Genomic DNA, 16,505 nt, shown 5'->3' on the forward strand with positions numbered 1-16,505 from the left:
GACATTGGGATGTGTCACCAAATGTTTGACCAGATTGATTTTTAAACAGCATTTTAATGGAGGAAAGAGAGGATGACATGAGTGGCAGAAGGTTAGCACTGCTGCCTCATAACGCCAGGATCTGGGTTCAATTCCAAGCTTGGGTGGCTGTCTGTGTGGAGTTTGCACGTTCTCCCCGTGTCTGCATGGGTTTCCTCTGGGTGCTCCAGTTTCCTCCCACAGTCTAAAGATATACGGGTTAGGTTGATTGGCCATGCTAAATTGCCCATTAGTGTCAGTGGGATTAGCTGGTTGCATACGTGGAGTTGCGGGGATAGGGCCTGGGTGGGATTGTTGTCAGTGCAGGCTCAATGGGCCGAATGGCCTCCTTCTGCACTCTAGGGATTCTATGATTTTTGTTGTTGCCAGTCAACACAGATAGAATTCAATCTCCTTTCTTTGGACAAGAAGTGAAGGGTGGGCAGCATGGTGGCACAGTGGTTAGCACTGCTGCCTCACAGTGCCAGCGACCAGCCTCGGGTGACTGTGTGGAGTTTGCCGGTTCTCCCCGTGTCTGCGTGGGTTTCCTCCAGGCGCTCCGGTTCCCTCCCACAGTCCAAATATGTACGGGTTGGGTTGTTTGGCCATGCTAAATTACACCTTAATGTCAGGGGGATTAGCGGGGTAAATATAGGGTTACAGGATAGGGCCTGGGTGAGATTGTTGTCACTGCAGATTGATGGGCCGAATGATCTCCTTCTGCACTGTAGGGATTGTATGAACTTTGCCACAACATTGGAGCAAATCCGGCTGCGGAGCACGTATCCATTCACAATCTCACAGTTTTCTGGCTGATAGTTGAGGAAAAATGTCAAGGAGCTAGATGCAAAACGAGTTCACCATTTATTAAATCATATTTAGAACTTAAACCAGCTGAGGGCACTCGGAGTACCCAAGCCTGTAATTTAAGAAACTATGCAAACAGTGCTTTGTGATGCAAATTCCCTGTGATTCAATTAATGTTGGATTATATTCCAACAGCCTGCGGTATTTAAAAAAAGATTGCTGCATTTTATTTCAGTCATCCTAATGCTTATTGCTGACTTCCAAAATGCATGATGAGACTAATGTGTCGCATTGCAATATGATACCAGCTACAACACAAACAGAAAGCTTAGAACCAATTAAATATTAATACAGCAGCAACACTTACAGTGCAGAGTTCATCTGCAAAATGAATCCAGTGAATATTACACGGAACTCAGTTGTACCGAAGCACCTCAGAGTGCAACTTTTTCTATGTTGACGCCTTATAAAGTAACTATTTGTAAGGACCTTTGTAAAATGAGTGAAACGTTTCCTTTACTGCATTGAAGCATCTCAGAGTGTGTTACTTGATGTATGTCAAGAACCTGAATATTCTTGTTTTCTGTGTGATGGTCATTTCGGAATGTTTCCCACGTCAGAATCATAGATTCGAACATGACAAACATTCCGAAATAACCATCACACAGAAAACAATAACATGTTCTTGCAGATTCAGGAATAAAAAAGCATATTTTTTTCATCTGCAAAATGAATGCAGCCTGTCTGGTGGTAATAATGAGTTGGTTTCACTCTTTTTAAAAAAAATAAACGATAATGCTTTCCTTTCTGTTTCCAAGCTGCCTGCACCAACCCGGAACTAAGGTCGCTACTTGCAGACCTCCACTGGGCTGCGAAATGCAACAGACCGCGCCCTGATTGACGGGCGGCACAGCCAATCAGCCTGGGGGGTCTCCCCTTCCCCGCCTCCCCATTGGACCACGGTGCAGGTGGCCCAGCCAACCAGCGCGGCGGGGGGCGGTGCCTGGAATGTTGCCGGAGAGACACGTGGGCAGAGGACGCGGAAGTGAACGAGTGCAGTGGCTTGCACTGTGTGTGTGACAGCATGATCCAGGGCTGGAGCCCTGTCCTTCAGACCCTCCTGGGCACCTTATTCACCTGGGGACTCACCGCCGCCGGGGCTGCTCTGGTTTTCATCTTCTCCCAAGGCCAGGTCGGTATTTGTGGACCAGATTTTGAATGCATTGTATTGCATTGCATGGCATTGCATTGTATTGTATTGCAGTGAGACCAGTCCCACAAGGCTTGTCTCAGGACAAGATCATTTCAATTTGATTTCGAAAAGCAAAATCTTAAATCAAAGGTATGGACAAATCTGCCTTTTATGCAGCCTGTATGACAGTGACGTGGAACGTTCACTTTAGGATTGCATTGCAAGGAAGGTCAACAAGATCATTGTTGAACTTTACAAATCAATAAAAAAACTTCCTCAATGAAATGTTGATGAAGGAGCAATGTCAGATTTAGTGTTTCTTTTCCCTGCACTATGTAGCATTTCTGGTACCTTTTAAAATGATTCTCACCTTTATCTCTCCTGATGGCCTTTTGTGTTGTGTCATGGTGTATTGGGAATATTTTGCAATGCCACATCGACTGCCCGACCCTTTCTGCAAACCAACACCTTAATCATTCCTGCATGTGTTAATCTTCCGGCCTGTCACTTTCCTATCCTTGTCTGTTCTGATTAATTTACCTTTTGTAGATTTCCATTCAGTTTCCCTTCAGACATTTTGCTATTTAAGTTGATAATCTGCAACTTGTTGTCAAGAGGTGGGGGTGGAAGTTGAGATGATCAATTTCAAAAGAAAATTGGATGTGCACTTGAGGGACTTAAATTTACAGGGCTATGACAATGGAGCAGGGGAGTGGGACTGACTGGATTGCTCGACAGAGAGCCAGCTTGGATTCAATGGGCTGAATTGCCTACTTCTGTGCAGTAATTGACTCTATGACCGATAGCTGAGACATCAATAATGGTATTGATGACTGACAGGCCACAGTCAGAGTAATGCAAATGCCCCCACTGCTTGATGTAGGATATATCAGAGATATTCACACCAACAACATTTTGCATTTGTGTAGTATGTTTTAATGTAGGAAGCCTCCAGAGGTGCTGGACTGAAGTGAAATCAGACAAATATTGACACCAAAGAAAAAGTAAAAGCTTTAGAGATTGGATTCTAGAGCTTAGGGCTATTAGAATTCTTAATTTAGTATTTCTTGTATTCTTGCTTGTGCCACCTTTAGACAAAGCATTGTTTAAGTTTATTTATTAGTGTCACAAGTAGGCTTATATTAATACTGCAATGCAGCTACTATGATATGAAAATCCCCTAGTCGCCACGCAGGCAGTGACCCAAGCCGGGAATTGAAACTGGGTCCCTGGCGTTGTGAGGCACCAGTGCTAACCACTGTGCCACCGTGTTGGCTACGTTTTCTGACTTTACAACACAAACCACCTTTCCGAAGTTTTTCATTGGCTCTGAAATGCTTTGGGATGTCCCAATGTCATGAAAACATAAGTGCAAGTGGGGCTGTTGCATAATGGCTGTATTACTGGGTCAGTTGTCCCAAAGGTTTGATGAATGCCCGGGAACTGTGTTCATATTCTATTGTGACAACTGGGAAATTGAAGTTTAGTTAATTCAATCTGAAATAAAAAGTTAGCTTCAGTAATAGAGGCCATGAAACGATCAGATTGTTATTAAGATTCATCTGGTTCACTAAAGTCCTTTCGGGGAAGGAAGAGCACTGTCTGTACCAATGCATTAGCTGTGGCCCTCTGGCCTTTAAGTCGGAAGGTTGTGAAGCTCAAGTTCTATTCGAGAAATTGAGCACAAAAATCGATGATGACCCTTCAGTGCAGTACCGATGGAGTGCTGCGGTGTTGTAGGTGCTACCTTTCAGCTGAGACATTAAACCAAGCCTCCCTCTCAGCTAGATGTAAACGATCCCTCTATTTCAGTGAAGAGCAGAGGAATAACCCTCAGTGCCTTGGCTGATATTAATCAATTGATATTAATCAATCAACATCAGGGAAAAAAGGTTATAGTCATTATCACAGTGCTGTTGGTGAAGGGCCTGATGTGTTCAAATTAGCTGCCACCTCTCCACAATTACAACAGTGACTGCATTTCAAAAGTACTTCATTTGCTCTTATGAGCTTTGAGACCAGGCAAAAGGTGCTACACAAATGCAAGCATTTGTTTCTCTGACCTGATCTGTTCCACGTGACTCCAGGCCCACAGCAATGTTGTTGACTCTTTTATCCTTTCTGAAGTGATCTTACAAGCCAGTCAGTGGCTAAGCAATAGGCTTTGCCAATGATGTTGATATCCAGTGAACAAATTAATAAAATGTTTCTCTCTTTAGTGCCGATGGCTGAAGATAGAAGGGACTGGGGGATCCGTAAGAGGCATGAGTACAGATTTTTCAACCGTTTAAGAGCCGGTAGCTAAGAAACGGAGGGGTGAGGCCTTGAGGGAATTGAACATAGAATGGAAATTTTACATTTGAAGTGTTGATTGATTGGGACACTATGTAGGACAACAGGTACGGTGACGATAGATTTGTAGGACTTTGTGTGGATTAGGATCTAGCATTGAGATTTGTGTGGGCTCAGGTTAGAGAGGGTAAAATTGGTTAGAGATACGTGGAATAATCGAGTCTGAAGGCGCAGATGAAGGTTTCAGCAGCAGTTATGTTAAAACCCTGGAGCAATCTGAGCCGATCAGAGAGACCCAGCATGAATTTGTTAAAAGTAGGTTTCATATAGCAAACTCAATCGAATTTTTTGAGTAGGTAACTAAAATAGTGGAATGTGTGTGGATGTAATTTATATGGACTAGCAAAAGGCATTCTACAAGCTTCTAACGAAGAGACTGTCATTAAACTAAAGTCTAAGGAATTAAAGGCCTGGTCCGGGGATTGGCTAGGCAGTAAAATACAGAGAGCAAGGTGATGGCCACGTACCTGAGTTGGAAGGAAGTGAATATTGGAATTGCAAGGAGCTGTGCTGGGGGCACCGATTGTTCACTATATATTACGCACTGCATTAGGTAATGCAATAGAGAGCTGTTTGTCCAAGATTACCGATGACATGAAGGTAGGTGCATCGTAATTAATTAGATGAGAGCATAAAATTGATAGATCAAATGAATTGTTGAAACTGTGGCAGATGAATTTCAATGCAGATGAGTTGGTGGTCATTCAATTTGGACCAGAAAAGAAGAAATCTGAGTATTCCTCAAATAATGAAAAGTTATGAAGAGCAGAGAGAGGATCATGAAACCTGGCAGTGCTTGATGTGGTTCAGCCAGATGTGGAGATTTGCAACAAATCAATTGCATTCCATTTACCACCATGGGTGGTGATGGTCTGGGAGGGTGGCAGAGGTGGGATGCCTCACATCCTTTAAAAAGTATCTGGATGAGTACTTGGCACACCATAACATTCAAGGTTATGGGCCAAGTGCTGGCAAATGGGATTATGTGGGCAGGTCAGGGCCTTTCAGGTGTGGTGCGGAATTGATGGGCCAAAGGGCCTCTTCTGCACTGTAGGATTCTGTGATTATAATTTAATGTTCAGTCTGCATCTGTTGGACTTGAGGGAGCGAAGATGTTGTCATATCATAAAAATGACCAGAATGGGAAAGAATTGAATTGATTTGATTTATTATTGTCACGCCTTGGGATACAGTGAAAAGTATTGTTTCTTGCAAGCTATACAAACAAAGCATACCGTTCATAGAGTACATAGTGGAGAAGGAAAGGATAGGGCGCAGAGTATAATGTTGCAGTTACCGATAGGGTGAAGAGAAAGATCAGCTGAATATGTGATAGGACCATTCAAAGGTCTGATGGCAGCAGGGAAAAAGCTGTTCTTGAGTCAGTTGGTACATGTTTTCAGACTTCTGTATCTTTTTCCTGACCGAAGAAGATGGAAGAGAGTACGTCCGTGGTGCGTGGGGACCTTGATTATGCTGGCTGCTTTCCCGAGGTGGCGGGAAGTGTAGATGGCGTCAATCAATGAGAAGCTGGTTTGCGTGGATGGACTGGGCTACGTTCACAACTCTTTGTAGTTTCTTGCGGTCTTGGCCACAGCAAGCTGTGAGGCCTCTGGAAAGGATGCTTTCTATGGTGCATCCGTAAAAATTGGTGAGAGTCGTAGTGAACATGTTGCATTTCCTTAGCTTTCTGGGAGAATAGAAGCGTTGGTGGGCTTTCTTGCTATAGCTTTGGAGTGGATTGATCAGGACAGGTTGTTGGTGATCTGAACACTGAGAAACTTGAAGCTCTTAGCCAGTTCCACTTCATCACCTTTTGATGTAGACAGGGGGATATCCTCCACTACGTATCCTGAAGTCGATGACTATCTCCTCTGTTTTACTGACATCAGAAAACTTGAAAATGGAGTTGGAGTGGAATTTGGCCATGCAGAGTTAAGATCTTTGCAAGAACATCAAAAGTAAAGGTGAGGCAGCGGAGAGCAGTTGTGCAATATTGGAAGTAGCCAAGAAACAGCCGACCCAGCTGTGCATGGCTACGAGACCGGGTGCACCTTTACTCTATGGAAATGGTTTGACACATCCTCACATTGGATGTACCCCCAAGAATTGAGAGAACAAGAGACAGACCAGTATCAAGTCTTCAGGGAAAAGAGCCAACAATGGCAGAAATGTCATGGAGTAATCCAAAGATCTATAAAGTAATCCTACCATTTTTAAGTGGTTTTACACTGTTGATTTTACAAGAAAAGCTGTATGTATTATAAGATCACTAAATACATGAAGATGTAAATTTAGGTCAATGCATTGTTGTGAGCCATAGTGTGTACATAATGGCGTAAATCGTGTTCACGGACTTCCAACATTTGTTTCATAAAGTGCTTGTCAGCAGAGTAAAATCCCATGAAATAGAGGGATGTTCATTGGCAGCAAAGTTGTCTGAGTGACAGGAAGCAGAGAGTATTGGTGAATGTGTGTTTTCCGATCTGGACTCGAAACGTCAGCTCTTTTCTCTCCTTGCAGATGCTGCCAGACCTGCTGTGGTTTTCCAGCATTTTCTCTTTTGGTTTCAGATTCCAGCATCCGCCGTAATTTGCTTTTATCGGTGAATGTGTGTTTTTCGATCTGGAGGACGTTATACTGTGGGCTTCCCCATGATCTATGTTAATAACTTGGTCTTGCGGGTGCAGGGCACAGTTTCAATATTTGCAGGTGATGCAAAGCTTGGAAGTGTTGTGAACCATGAAGAAGATGGTGATAAACGTCAAGGAGACATAGACAGGCTGGTGGAATGGGCGGACATGTGGAATTTAATGCAGATAAGTGTGAAGTGATACATTTTGGTAGGAAGAACAAGGAGAGGCAATACAAAATAAAGGATTCAGTTCTAAAGTGAGTGCAGGAGCAGAGGGACTAGAGCGTATATGTTACAATTTGTTGAAGGTGGCGAGAGATTGGTTAAAAACTCCTGGGATCCTTGGCTTTATGTATAGAAGCAAAGAGTACAAAAGCAAGGAAGTTATGTTGAACCTTTATAAAACACAGTACTCCAGTTGAGGTGGAACCTATGTCCAATTCTGGGTACTGCATCTTAGGAAGGATATGAAGGCTTCACTTTGTTTTATTTGTTCGTGGGATGTGGGCATCGCTGGCTAGGCCAGCATTCATTGCTGATCTTTAATTGCCGTGAGAAGGTGGTGGTGAGCTGCCTTTTTGAACCACAGCATCCCTGAGGTGTTTGTACACCCACAGTGCTGTTCGGAGGATTTCCAGGATTTTGACCCAGTGACAGTGAAGGAACGGCACGATATGTCTCCAAGTCAGGATGGTGAGTGGCTGGGAGGGGCACTTCCAGATGGTGCTGTTCCTATGTGTCTGCTGACCTTGTCCTTCTAGATGGTAGCGGTCATGGATCTGGAAGGTGCTGTCTAAAGAGACTTGGTGAGTTCCTGCAGTGCGTCTTGTAAATGGTACAGACTGCTGCCATTGTGTGTTGGTGATGGAGGGAGTGCATGTTTTGGATGTGTCATTCAGGTGGGCTGCTTTGTCCTGGATGGTATTGAGTTTTTTGAGTGTTGTTGGAGCTGCACTCATCCAGGCAAGGGGAGAGTATTCCATCACACTCCTAACTTGTGTTTTGCGAATAGTGGACAGGCTTTGGGAGTTAGGAGGTGAGATACTTGCTGTAGAATTCCTATATTCAGACCTGCTCTTGTAGCCAGTCCAATTCCATTTTTGGCCAATGGTAACCCTAAGGATGGGGGATTCAGTGATGGTAATACCATTGAATATCAAGGGGCAATAGTTATAGCCTCTTCTATTGGAGATAGCCATTGCCTGGCATTTGTGTGGTGCAAATGTCGCTTGCGTTTGTCATTCCAAACCTGAATATTGTCCAGGTCTTGCTGCATTTTGACATGGACTGCTTCAGTATCTGAGGAGTCGCGAATGGTGCTGAACATTGTGCAATCATCGGCGAACATCCCCAATTCTGACCTTATGATGGAAGGAAAGTCATTGTTGAAGATGGTTGGGCCTTGGACACTACCCTGAGGAACTCCTGCAATTGTATCCTGGGGCTGAGGTGACTGACTTCCAACCACCACAGCCACCTTTCTTTGTGCCAGGTATGACTCCGACCAGTGGAGAATTTTCTCCCCTGATTCCCATTGACTGCAGCTTTGATAAGGTCCTTTGCTGTCACACTCGGTCAAATGCAACCTTGATATCAAGGGCAGCATGAGCATATTCTCTCCGAAAGCGATACCACAACAACAAAGTGCAGAAAAGATTAATGAAAATGATTGCAGTGACGAGGGACTTCAATGCCATAGATTGGGATTACTTTTCTTGCAGAAGGGAAGTTTGAGAGGAGATTTAATAGAAATATTAAAAAGCATGGGCTATCCAGACAGAGTAGATGAAAAGCTGATTCCATTGGTCCACAACCAAGGACACAATTTCAGGTGAATGGCGAAAGAATCGATGATGACCTGAAGCAAAACATTTTTATTTCCACAGCGAGTGGTTAGGATCTGGAACGCACTGCTTGAGAGTGCGGTGGAGACAGATTCAATCATGCCTTTCAGAAGCCTTGGGTAATTATTACCCGGTTCAAAATTGGGCAATTATCTGGAGAGAAAGAAATTACAGGGCTACTGGGCAAAGGATGGGGGCGTGGGATTGGCCGAGTGGCTCCCGCAGAGAGGTGGCATTGGCACGTGGGGCTGAACAGTCTCCTTCTGTGCGGTAACCGCTCTGCGATTCCGTAACGTGTTCATTCTTTTGCCAGCTGGTAGGTCGAAGGGAATGGCCTTTTCTTTGGCAGGCCAGATTTATATGTTCTCCTGCAAGATAGGAGATCGATGTCAGATTTCATAAAGAGAAAGCAGTAATTTAGTGTTTAAATAGATAAGCTGTTTCATTTATTGGAAATGTTGATCCAATTGTACAGTCCCATTAATACTCTCCAAGCTACTAGAAGCTTGGCGTCACACGCTGGAAGGAGCAGTTGCAGAGTCTGTATCAATGTTTGAAGTCCAGAGATTAGATCACAGCCTCCAGCCTGTTCCTTTACACAATTTTCAGGGTTGTTCTTGGGCTTTAATCTTTGTGTGGTAGAAAATAATGTGTCCTGTGGCTTATTGAATCATTTGCAATACTGAAAAAGACACACTGTCGTTCTCTTGTGCATAGAATGTCCCAGTAATGGATTACAGATTGTGAAATGGTCAAAGTAAGTGGTGCAGATGTGAGCAGCAAGTTGCAAAGGGATGTAGGCATTCAAGTCACTGAGCAAAACTAGGTCCGATGGAGCCAAGTGTGCCTCAACCGTGAGGCCACCCGCTATGGACCTGAGGAAGGTACATCGGTGTATTTTCTAAATAGTGAGAAAGCAGAAACTGCAGAGGAGCAAAGAGATTTGTCAGGCCACGTACTTCAAATCATTCAAAGCTAGTGAACAGGTAGAAAAAGCTGGAATACAAAGGGGAGGAAGTTATCCTTTGGTTACGTAAAAGCTTTGATAGGATCCCAGCCACTGTATTGCATTCACTTGTGGGCATTGTCTCTCAGGAAAGCGAACATTGGCTTTGGAAGGGGGTGTGGGGCAATTTCACCAAATTGATACTATGGTTTACAGGGTTACATTATGAGGACAGGATGTATGAACTAACTAAATATTCCAGAAACTCAGCTAATGTTCTGGGGACCCAGGTTCGAATCCCGCCACGGCAGATAATGGAATTTGAATTCAATTTTTAAAAAATCTGGAATTAAGAATCTACTGATGACCTTGGAACTATTGCCGCTTGTCGGAAAAAACCCATCTGGTTCACTAATGTCCTTTAGGGAAGGAAATCTGCCGTCCTTACCTGACCTGGCTTGCATGTGATTCCAGAGCCACAGCAATGTGGTTGATTCTCAACTGCCCTCAGAAATGTCCCAGCAAGCCACGCAGTTGTATCAGCGATTCAAGAAGGCAGCTCACCACCACCTTCTCACGGGCAACTAGGGATGAGCAATAAATACTGACCAGCCAGTGATGCCCATGTCCCATGATTTAAAAAAAAATAGTATTGGTTTGAGTGTTTAAAATCGAAAGGCGAGCTGTTTAAAAAGAGTTTCAAAGTCAAAATGTTTTGACAGTATTGATCTCTGGTGAAGAAATCAAGAATTAACCTTAGGAGGAGGCCGTTGAGGAGTAAAATTGGAAACCCGTTCAGATATTGGGTAACACAAGTCCAGAACTTTACCTCCTAAAAAGCTGTGGATGCTCTGATAACTCCAAGCCTGAGATTGGTGGGTTTTTTTCTTGTTGGGGAAGGGTGTCTGTGGACCTGGAAACAAAACCGTGTGGATGGAGACACCGATGAGACACAATTTAATTGAATGGCGAAGCAGGCTCGAGGGCTGATTGACTGACCTACCAGTTTTCCTAATGCTCCTACCGAGGTTTGTTGGGATACAATAATCTGTTTATTGCTTTTGAAGGGCACAGAATGTGCCGTCAACTGCAATTAGCACGAAAAGTGACTGAAGAACTCCATGTGAAATGGTAACATTATGAATTACTGACGCCAAGGGCTTAATTCAAGGCTGTACATTAGAAGCCAGTTAGTTGCTGCTTCTGTATATGATTCACTTCACCTCCCACAGCCACAATGGTCTTAAGCTAGTCAATATCGCCTCTTAATGATGCAGCAACTTGCTGGGATTTGGCCCTCGGTATTTTGAATTATGTGATGTAGCGAGTGTCTAAAGAGTGGGTATAACCTGTGTTGCTTGTAAAACTGTCGGTAGGGATGTAGAAAGCAAATCCAATAGAGTTTTCTTTACATGTTTTTTGATGACATCCATCACCTTGCAAACTTCTCATAATTCGAATTGGTGTTTTTCACAAGCGTCTGATGCAATGCAGTGACAATAGATAGACAATAGACTGCAGTAAAATCAGTGTTACATTTCGGGCGGGGTATGGGGGGCCCTTTGATACTAGTTGTTTGAAGTTGGCTCTTGTTCACTTGGATTCAATTTGCCGAGATTTGTGAATCCAACCCACTGCGAAAGTGAGCGTAATCGGTTCTTGGCTGTGCTTTCTCTTGTCCTGCTCTTCATGCGTCATAACAGCAATAAACTGGACAACATGTTATCAAAATCTGAGACTGCGACTTGTTTTTAGAGCTTGGATTGCTGATAGAATCATAGAATCCCTACAGTGCGGAAGGAGACCATTCGGCCCATTGAGTCTGCACCGACCACAATCCCACCCAGCCCCACATACATACCCTCCTAATCCCCCTGACACTTGGGGGCAATTTACCATGGCCAATCAACCTAACCTGCCCATCTTTGGAAAGTCCAAGGAAATGGCCACATTGCTGAGCCAGTCATTCATGATGGATTTCACTGCAATCTCCGACTTCTTTCGCCTCACCCTTGATGGTTGTGCCTTTGGCTGCGTTGACCTGAGTTGTACAGTGCAGAAAAGGCCCTTCAGCCCATTGAGTCTGCACTGACAATATCTACCACTAAAATTGGGCTGATCCCATTTTCCAGCACTTGTCCTATATCCTTGAATGTTATATTTCAAGTGTTCATCCAAATATTCTTTAAATGGTTGTAAGGTTTCCGGCCTCCACTGCCTTTCCAGGCAGTGCATTCCAGATTCCCATCACCCTCTTGAGTGAAATTCATTTTTCTCAAATCTCCTCTGAATCTCCTGTCCCTTACCCTAAAAGTTTGCGCCCTTTGTGAGTGACCCCTCAACCAGTTGAACAGCTGTTCCCTCCCCACCCTGTCCAAACCCCTCATAACCTTATACACCTCAATCATGTCCCCCCACTTCTCTGCTCTAGAGAAAACAATCCAAGCCTATCCAGTCTCTCCTTATAGCTCAAATGCTCCATCCCAGGCAACATCCTGGTGAACCACTGTGGTGAACAATAGATGGTTACCACTATGGGTACTTGTATATATGTTACTCTCGTTGCTGTTGGGGTTAGGGTTGTTGGGTGTTCCACCTGTTATTACTGTTTATGTGGTACACTCCATTCGGCTCCGCCCAGGACTCCGCCTTCTTACAGGAGTATAAAGGTCACTGCTACTTCCCAGTAGTCTTTAGTCTGGGATAATATTGTTGAGTAGTGTGCTCCTATTTGTAGTGAATAAAAGCCTTTATTCCCGGGTACGTTCTAGCCTCCCGTGTGAATGAATCGCGCATCAACCACCTCTGTACTCCCTGCAGTGTAGTCACATCCTTCCTATAGTGAGGTGACCAGAACTGCGCACACTATTCTAGCTGTGGCCTAACCAACGCTCTGTACAACTTCAATATTACCTCTGTGCTGTTATACTCTATGCCACAGCTGATAAAAGCCAGTGTCTCATATGCCTTCTCAACTATCTTATTCACTTGCTCTGGAATTTCCTTCCTTAAACCCTTTAATTCTCCAATTCTGTCTCCTTTTAAGACACTCCATCGCCAAGCATTTGGTTACATAATATCTTCTCCTTTGAGCTGCTGTCCTGGTTTTTATTCTCTCTCTCTCTCAATACTCACCAGTAAAGCACCTTGAAATTTTTTTTGTTATATGTCGGGCGGCACGGTAGCACAGTGGTTAGCACTGCTGCTTCACAGCTCCAGGGACCTGGGTTCGAATCCCGGCTTGGGTCACCATCTGTGTGCAGTTTGCACATTCTCCTCGTGTCTGCGTGGGTTTCCTCCGGGTGCTCTGGTTTCCTCCCACGGACCAAAGATGTGCGGGTTAGGTTGATTGGCCATGCTAAAAAATGCCCTTAGTGTCCTGAGATGCGTAGGTTAGAGGGATTAGTGGGTAGATATGTAGGGATATGGGGGTAGGGCCTGGGTGGGATTGTGGTCGGTGCAGACTTGATGGGCCGAATGGCCTCTTTCTGTATTGTAGGGTTTCTATGATTCTATGAAAGCTGGTTGTTTTAATGAAGTTACCAAGATATCTGGTACAACTTTTCTATTGTAATATAAACCCGTTTAAAAATAAATGATTCATCAATTTTACAGAAATCAGATCCCATATCCAGGAAGCTTGGGATCGGATATGTGCAGGATTTGGGCATTTTACAGATTTTGGGACCAAGATCGAATGCAAAAAGAATAAACGAAAAACAAAAGGATTTATTTCAAATTACTAGCACGGGACTCCAGCTTTGAATGGTGGGTTTCCTCCCGGTGCTCCGGTTTCCCCTCTCAGTCCGAAAGACGTGCTGGTTAGGTGCATTGGTCATGCTAAATTCTCCCTCAGTGTACCCGAACAAGCGCTGGACTGTGGCGACTAGGGGATTTTCACAGTAACTTCATTGCAGTGTTAATGTAAGCCTATTTGTGACAAGAATAAATAAATAAACTAGCCATTTTTTTTGAGTGCTTTGGATAGAAACATCTGGCAAGGTGTTAGGTACCGATATATAAAAACCTGCTTACACAGCTTTCCGTTCTGTTTCTTTTCAATTTAACAAATATTTACAAGCTTATCAAAGTTAAAAAAGGCACATGTGATACTTGCCTTTATTAGCTAAGGCATAGAGTATAAGAACAGGGATGATATGATGGAGCTGTGTAAAACACTCGTTAGGCCACAGTTAGAGTACTGTGTGCAGTTCTGGTCACCATACTACAGGAAGGATGTGATTGCACTCGAGAGGATGCAGAGGAGGTTCACCAGGATGTTGCCTGGGGCTGGAATGTTTCAGCTAAGAGGAGAGACTGGTTAGGTTGGAGTTGTTTTCCTTAGAGCAGAGAAGCCTGAGGTGGGGACCTGATTGAGATGTATAAAACTATGAGGGACATGGATGAAGTTTAAAGTTTATTTATTAGTCACGAGTAGGCTTACATTAACACTGCAATGAAGTTACTGTGGAAAATCCCCTAGTCGCCACACTCCGGCGCCTGTTAAGGTACACTGAGGGAGAATTTAGCATGGCCAATGCACCTAACCAGCGCGTCTTTCGTCCTGTGGGAGGAAACCGGAGCACCCGGAGGAAACCCACGCAGACGTAGGGAGAACGGGCTCCACACAGACAGTGACCCAAGCCGGGAATCGAACCCGGGACCCTAGCGCTGTGCGGCATCAGTGTTAACCACTGTGCCACCATGCCGCCCGCTAGGGTGGATAGGAAGAAAATTTCCCCCTTACTAGAGGGGTCAATAACCAGGGGGCATAGATTTTAAGGAGATTCAGATGGAATTTGAGGAAAAGCTTTTCTGCCCAGAGGGTGGTGGGAATCTGGAACACACTGCCATTTGAAGGATGGTAGAGGCGGGAAACTTCAACATTTAAGAAGCTTTTAGATAAGCACTTGCAATACCATAGCATAGAAGACCATGGACCATGTGCTGGAAAATGAGATTAGAATAGATAGGTGCTTGATGGCTGGCATGATGGGCCAAAGGGCCCTTCTCTGTGCTTAAAACTCTATGACTCTATGCAGCTTGTCTTGGAATACTTGACACCGGATGTTGTGCTACAGTTCATGAGGAGCATGAGTTAGTTCGTAAAGATGTGCTCGTGCACGGGACACACAGAAAAAAGCTGGAATACGTTTGGATCATGAGACATTTTTTTGTCTGACTGGCAGTGAAGCAGACTGGGACATCCCACCTGTCAACCGAACTTTTTTATTATAACTGCTGCACTTCGAAAACAGGAATGAGCGCAGAAAAAAAAGTTGCAATTACCCCTAATAAATGTAGGTGAAGCAAATTCTGCTGGTGCAGACTAGATGGCTGAATGGCCTTTTTCCTGAGTGTAAAACTCTATGGGCGGGATTTTCCAGCTGCGCTCGCCCCAAGGTCGGAAAATCCCGCCCAAGGTCAACGGACCTTTTACATGGTCTATATCCTGCCCGCTACTGGTGGCTGGCGGGACGGGGAAATTCCGTCCTACGACTCGATCATCTTCTTTATTCCTCAACAAAACTAAGTTTAAAACACTCTGCATTTTATTTTTCACTTTGGACTGGCTTCCATGATCCATTTCTGGAGGAAGGAGCAAATTCCTCTTCAGTAAGTGGATCAAAATCAGAAGAGTAAATATTGACTCTGCCCTGACTTGCCAAGGCTCAGAATCAGTTGAAACCTTTGATCAATTAGTGTAGCTTCATTGTCATTTGGTAAACCGGTTTATTCGAGTGGGTTTAAAAATGGGCTAGCTTTTTTTAATTTCAGTGTCACCATGACAAGGCACCATTTATTTGCCTGCTATCATGTTCAGAACCATTGCACAATATGAGGGATTATAGATCTCTATTCGCGGAACCCGAGTAGGGCAGGATACTTAAAAAAAATCATGAGTACAATTTGATACAGGTTTACTGGACAAAAGGTTCATTGAATGGAACTAAAGCAAGCTCTTTTGGAAGTATGGAGTGAAATATTGATTATTTAAGAAAGAACTTTGTATTTTTAAAATGCCTTTGAGTAACCTCGATAGCCAGTGAACAAGGTTTTAAAGTGTGGTCGCTGTTGCAACATAGGACAATGTTGCGCATAGCAAGGCTCCACAGACAGTGATTCAATAAATGATCAGATTATTTTTTCCTAGATGTTGGTTGAGGGATAAATGTTGGCCAGGAGACTGGGAAAACATTTCTGTTCTTCGAGTTATTAATACAAAGAACAAAGAAAAGAACAGCACAGAAACAGCCCCTTCGACCCTCCAAGCCTGTGCTGATCATGATGCCCTAACTAAACTAAAAAAAACCTTCTGCCCTTACTTGGTCCATATCCCTCCATTCCCTCCCTATTCATGTACCCATCCAGATGCTTCTTAAATGTTGCTTATGTGTTGCTTCCACCACTTCCTCTGGCAGCGCGTTCCAGGCACCCACCACTCTCTGTGTGAAAAACCACCCCCACACATCTCCCTTAAATTTTCCCCCTCTCACCTTGATCCTGTGCCCCCTTGTAATTGACACTTTCACCCTGGGAAAAAGCCTTTGACTATTCATCCTGTCTATGCCTCTCACAATTTTGTAGACCTCAATCAGGTCTCCCAATGCCTCTGTCTTTCCAATGAAAACAATCCTAGTTTATTCAACCCCTCCTCATAACCCTCAAGACCAGGCAACATCCTGGTGAGCCTTCTTTGCACCCTCTCCA

General features: G+C 44.1%; 1 protein-coding gene across 2 annotated transcripts in view; it reads left to right on the forward strand.

Annotated features, from left to right (window-relative positions):
- The first annotated feature begins 1,844 nt into the window (after positions 1–1,844).
- The window catches only part of slc39a11 (solute carrier family 39, member 11), a 757,783-nt gene continuing 743,122 nt past the window's right edge, over positions 1,845–16,505 (forward strand). For both annotated transcript variants that reach the window (XM_078225647.1, XM_078225648.1), the window contains exon 1: positions 1,845–2,017. In XM_078225647.1, the coding sequence (XP_078081773.1) occupies positions 1,910–2,017 (108 nt within the window). In that variant the 5' untranslated portion in view covers positions 1,845–1,909. The remainder of the gene's footprint in view (positions 2,018–16,505) is intronic.

The sequence above is a fragment of the Mustelus asterias genome, chromosome 12 (genome assembly GCF_964213995.1).
Source record: "Mustelus asterias chromosome 12, sMusAst1.hap1.1, whole genome shotgun sequence".
Lineage (NCBI taxonomy): Eukaryota > Metazoa > Chordata > Chondrichthyes > Carcharhiniformes > Triakidae > Mustelus > Mustelus asterias.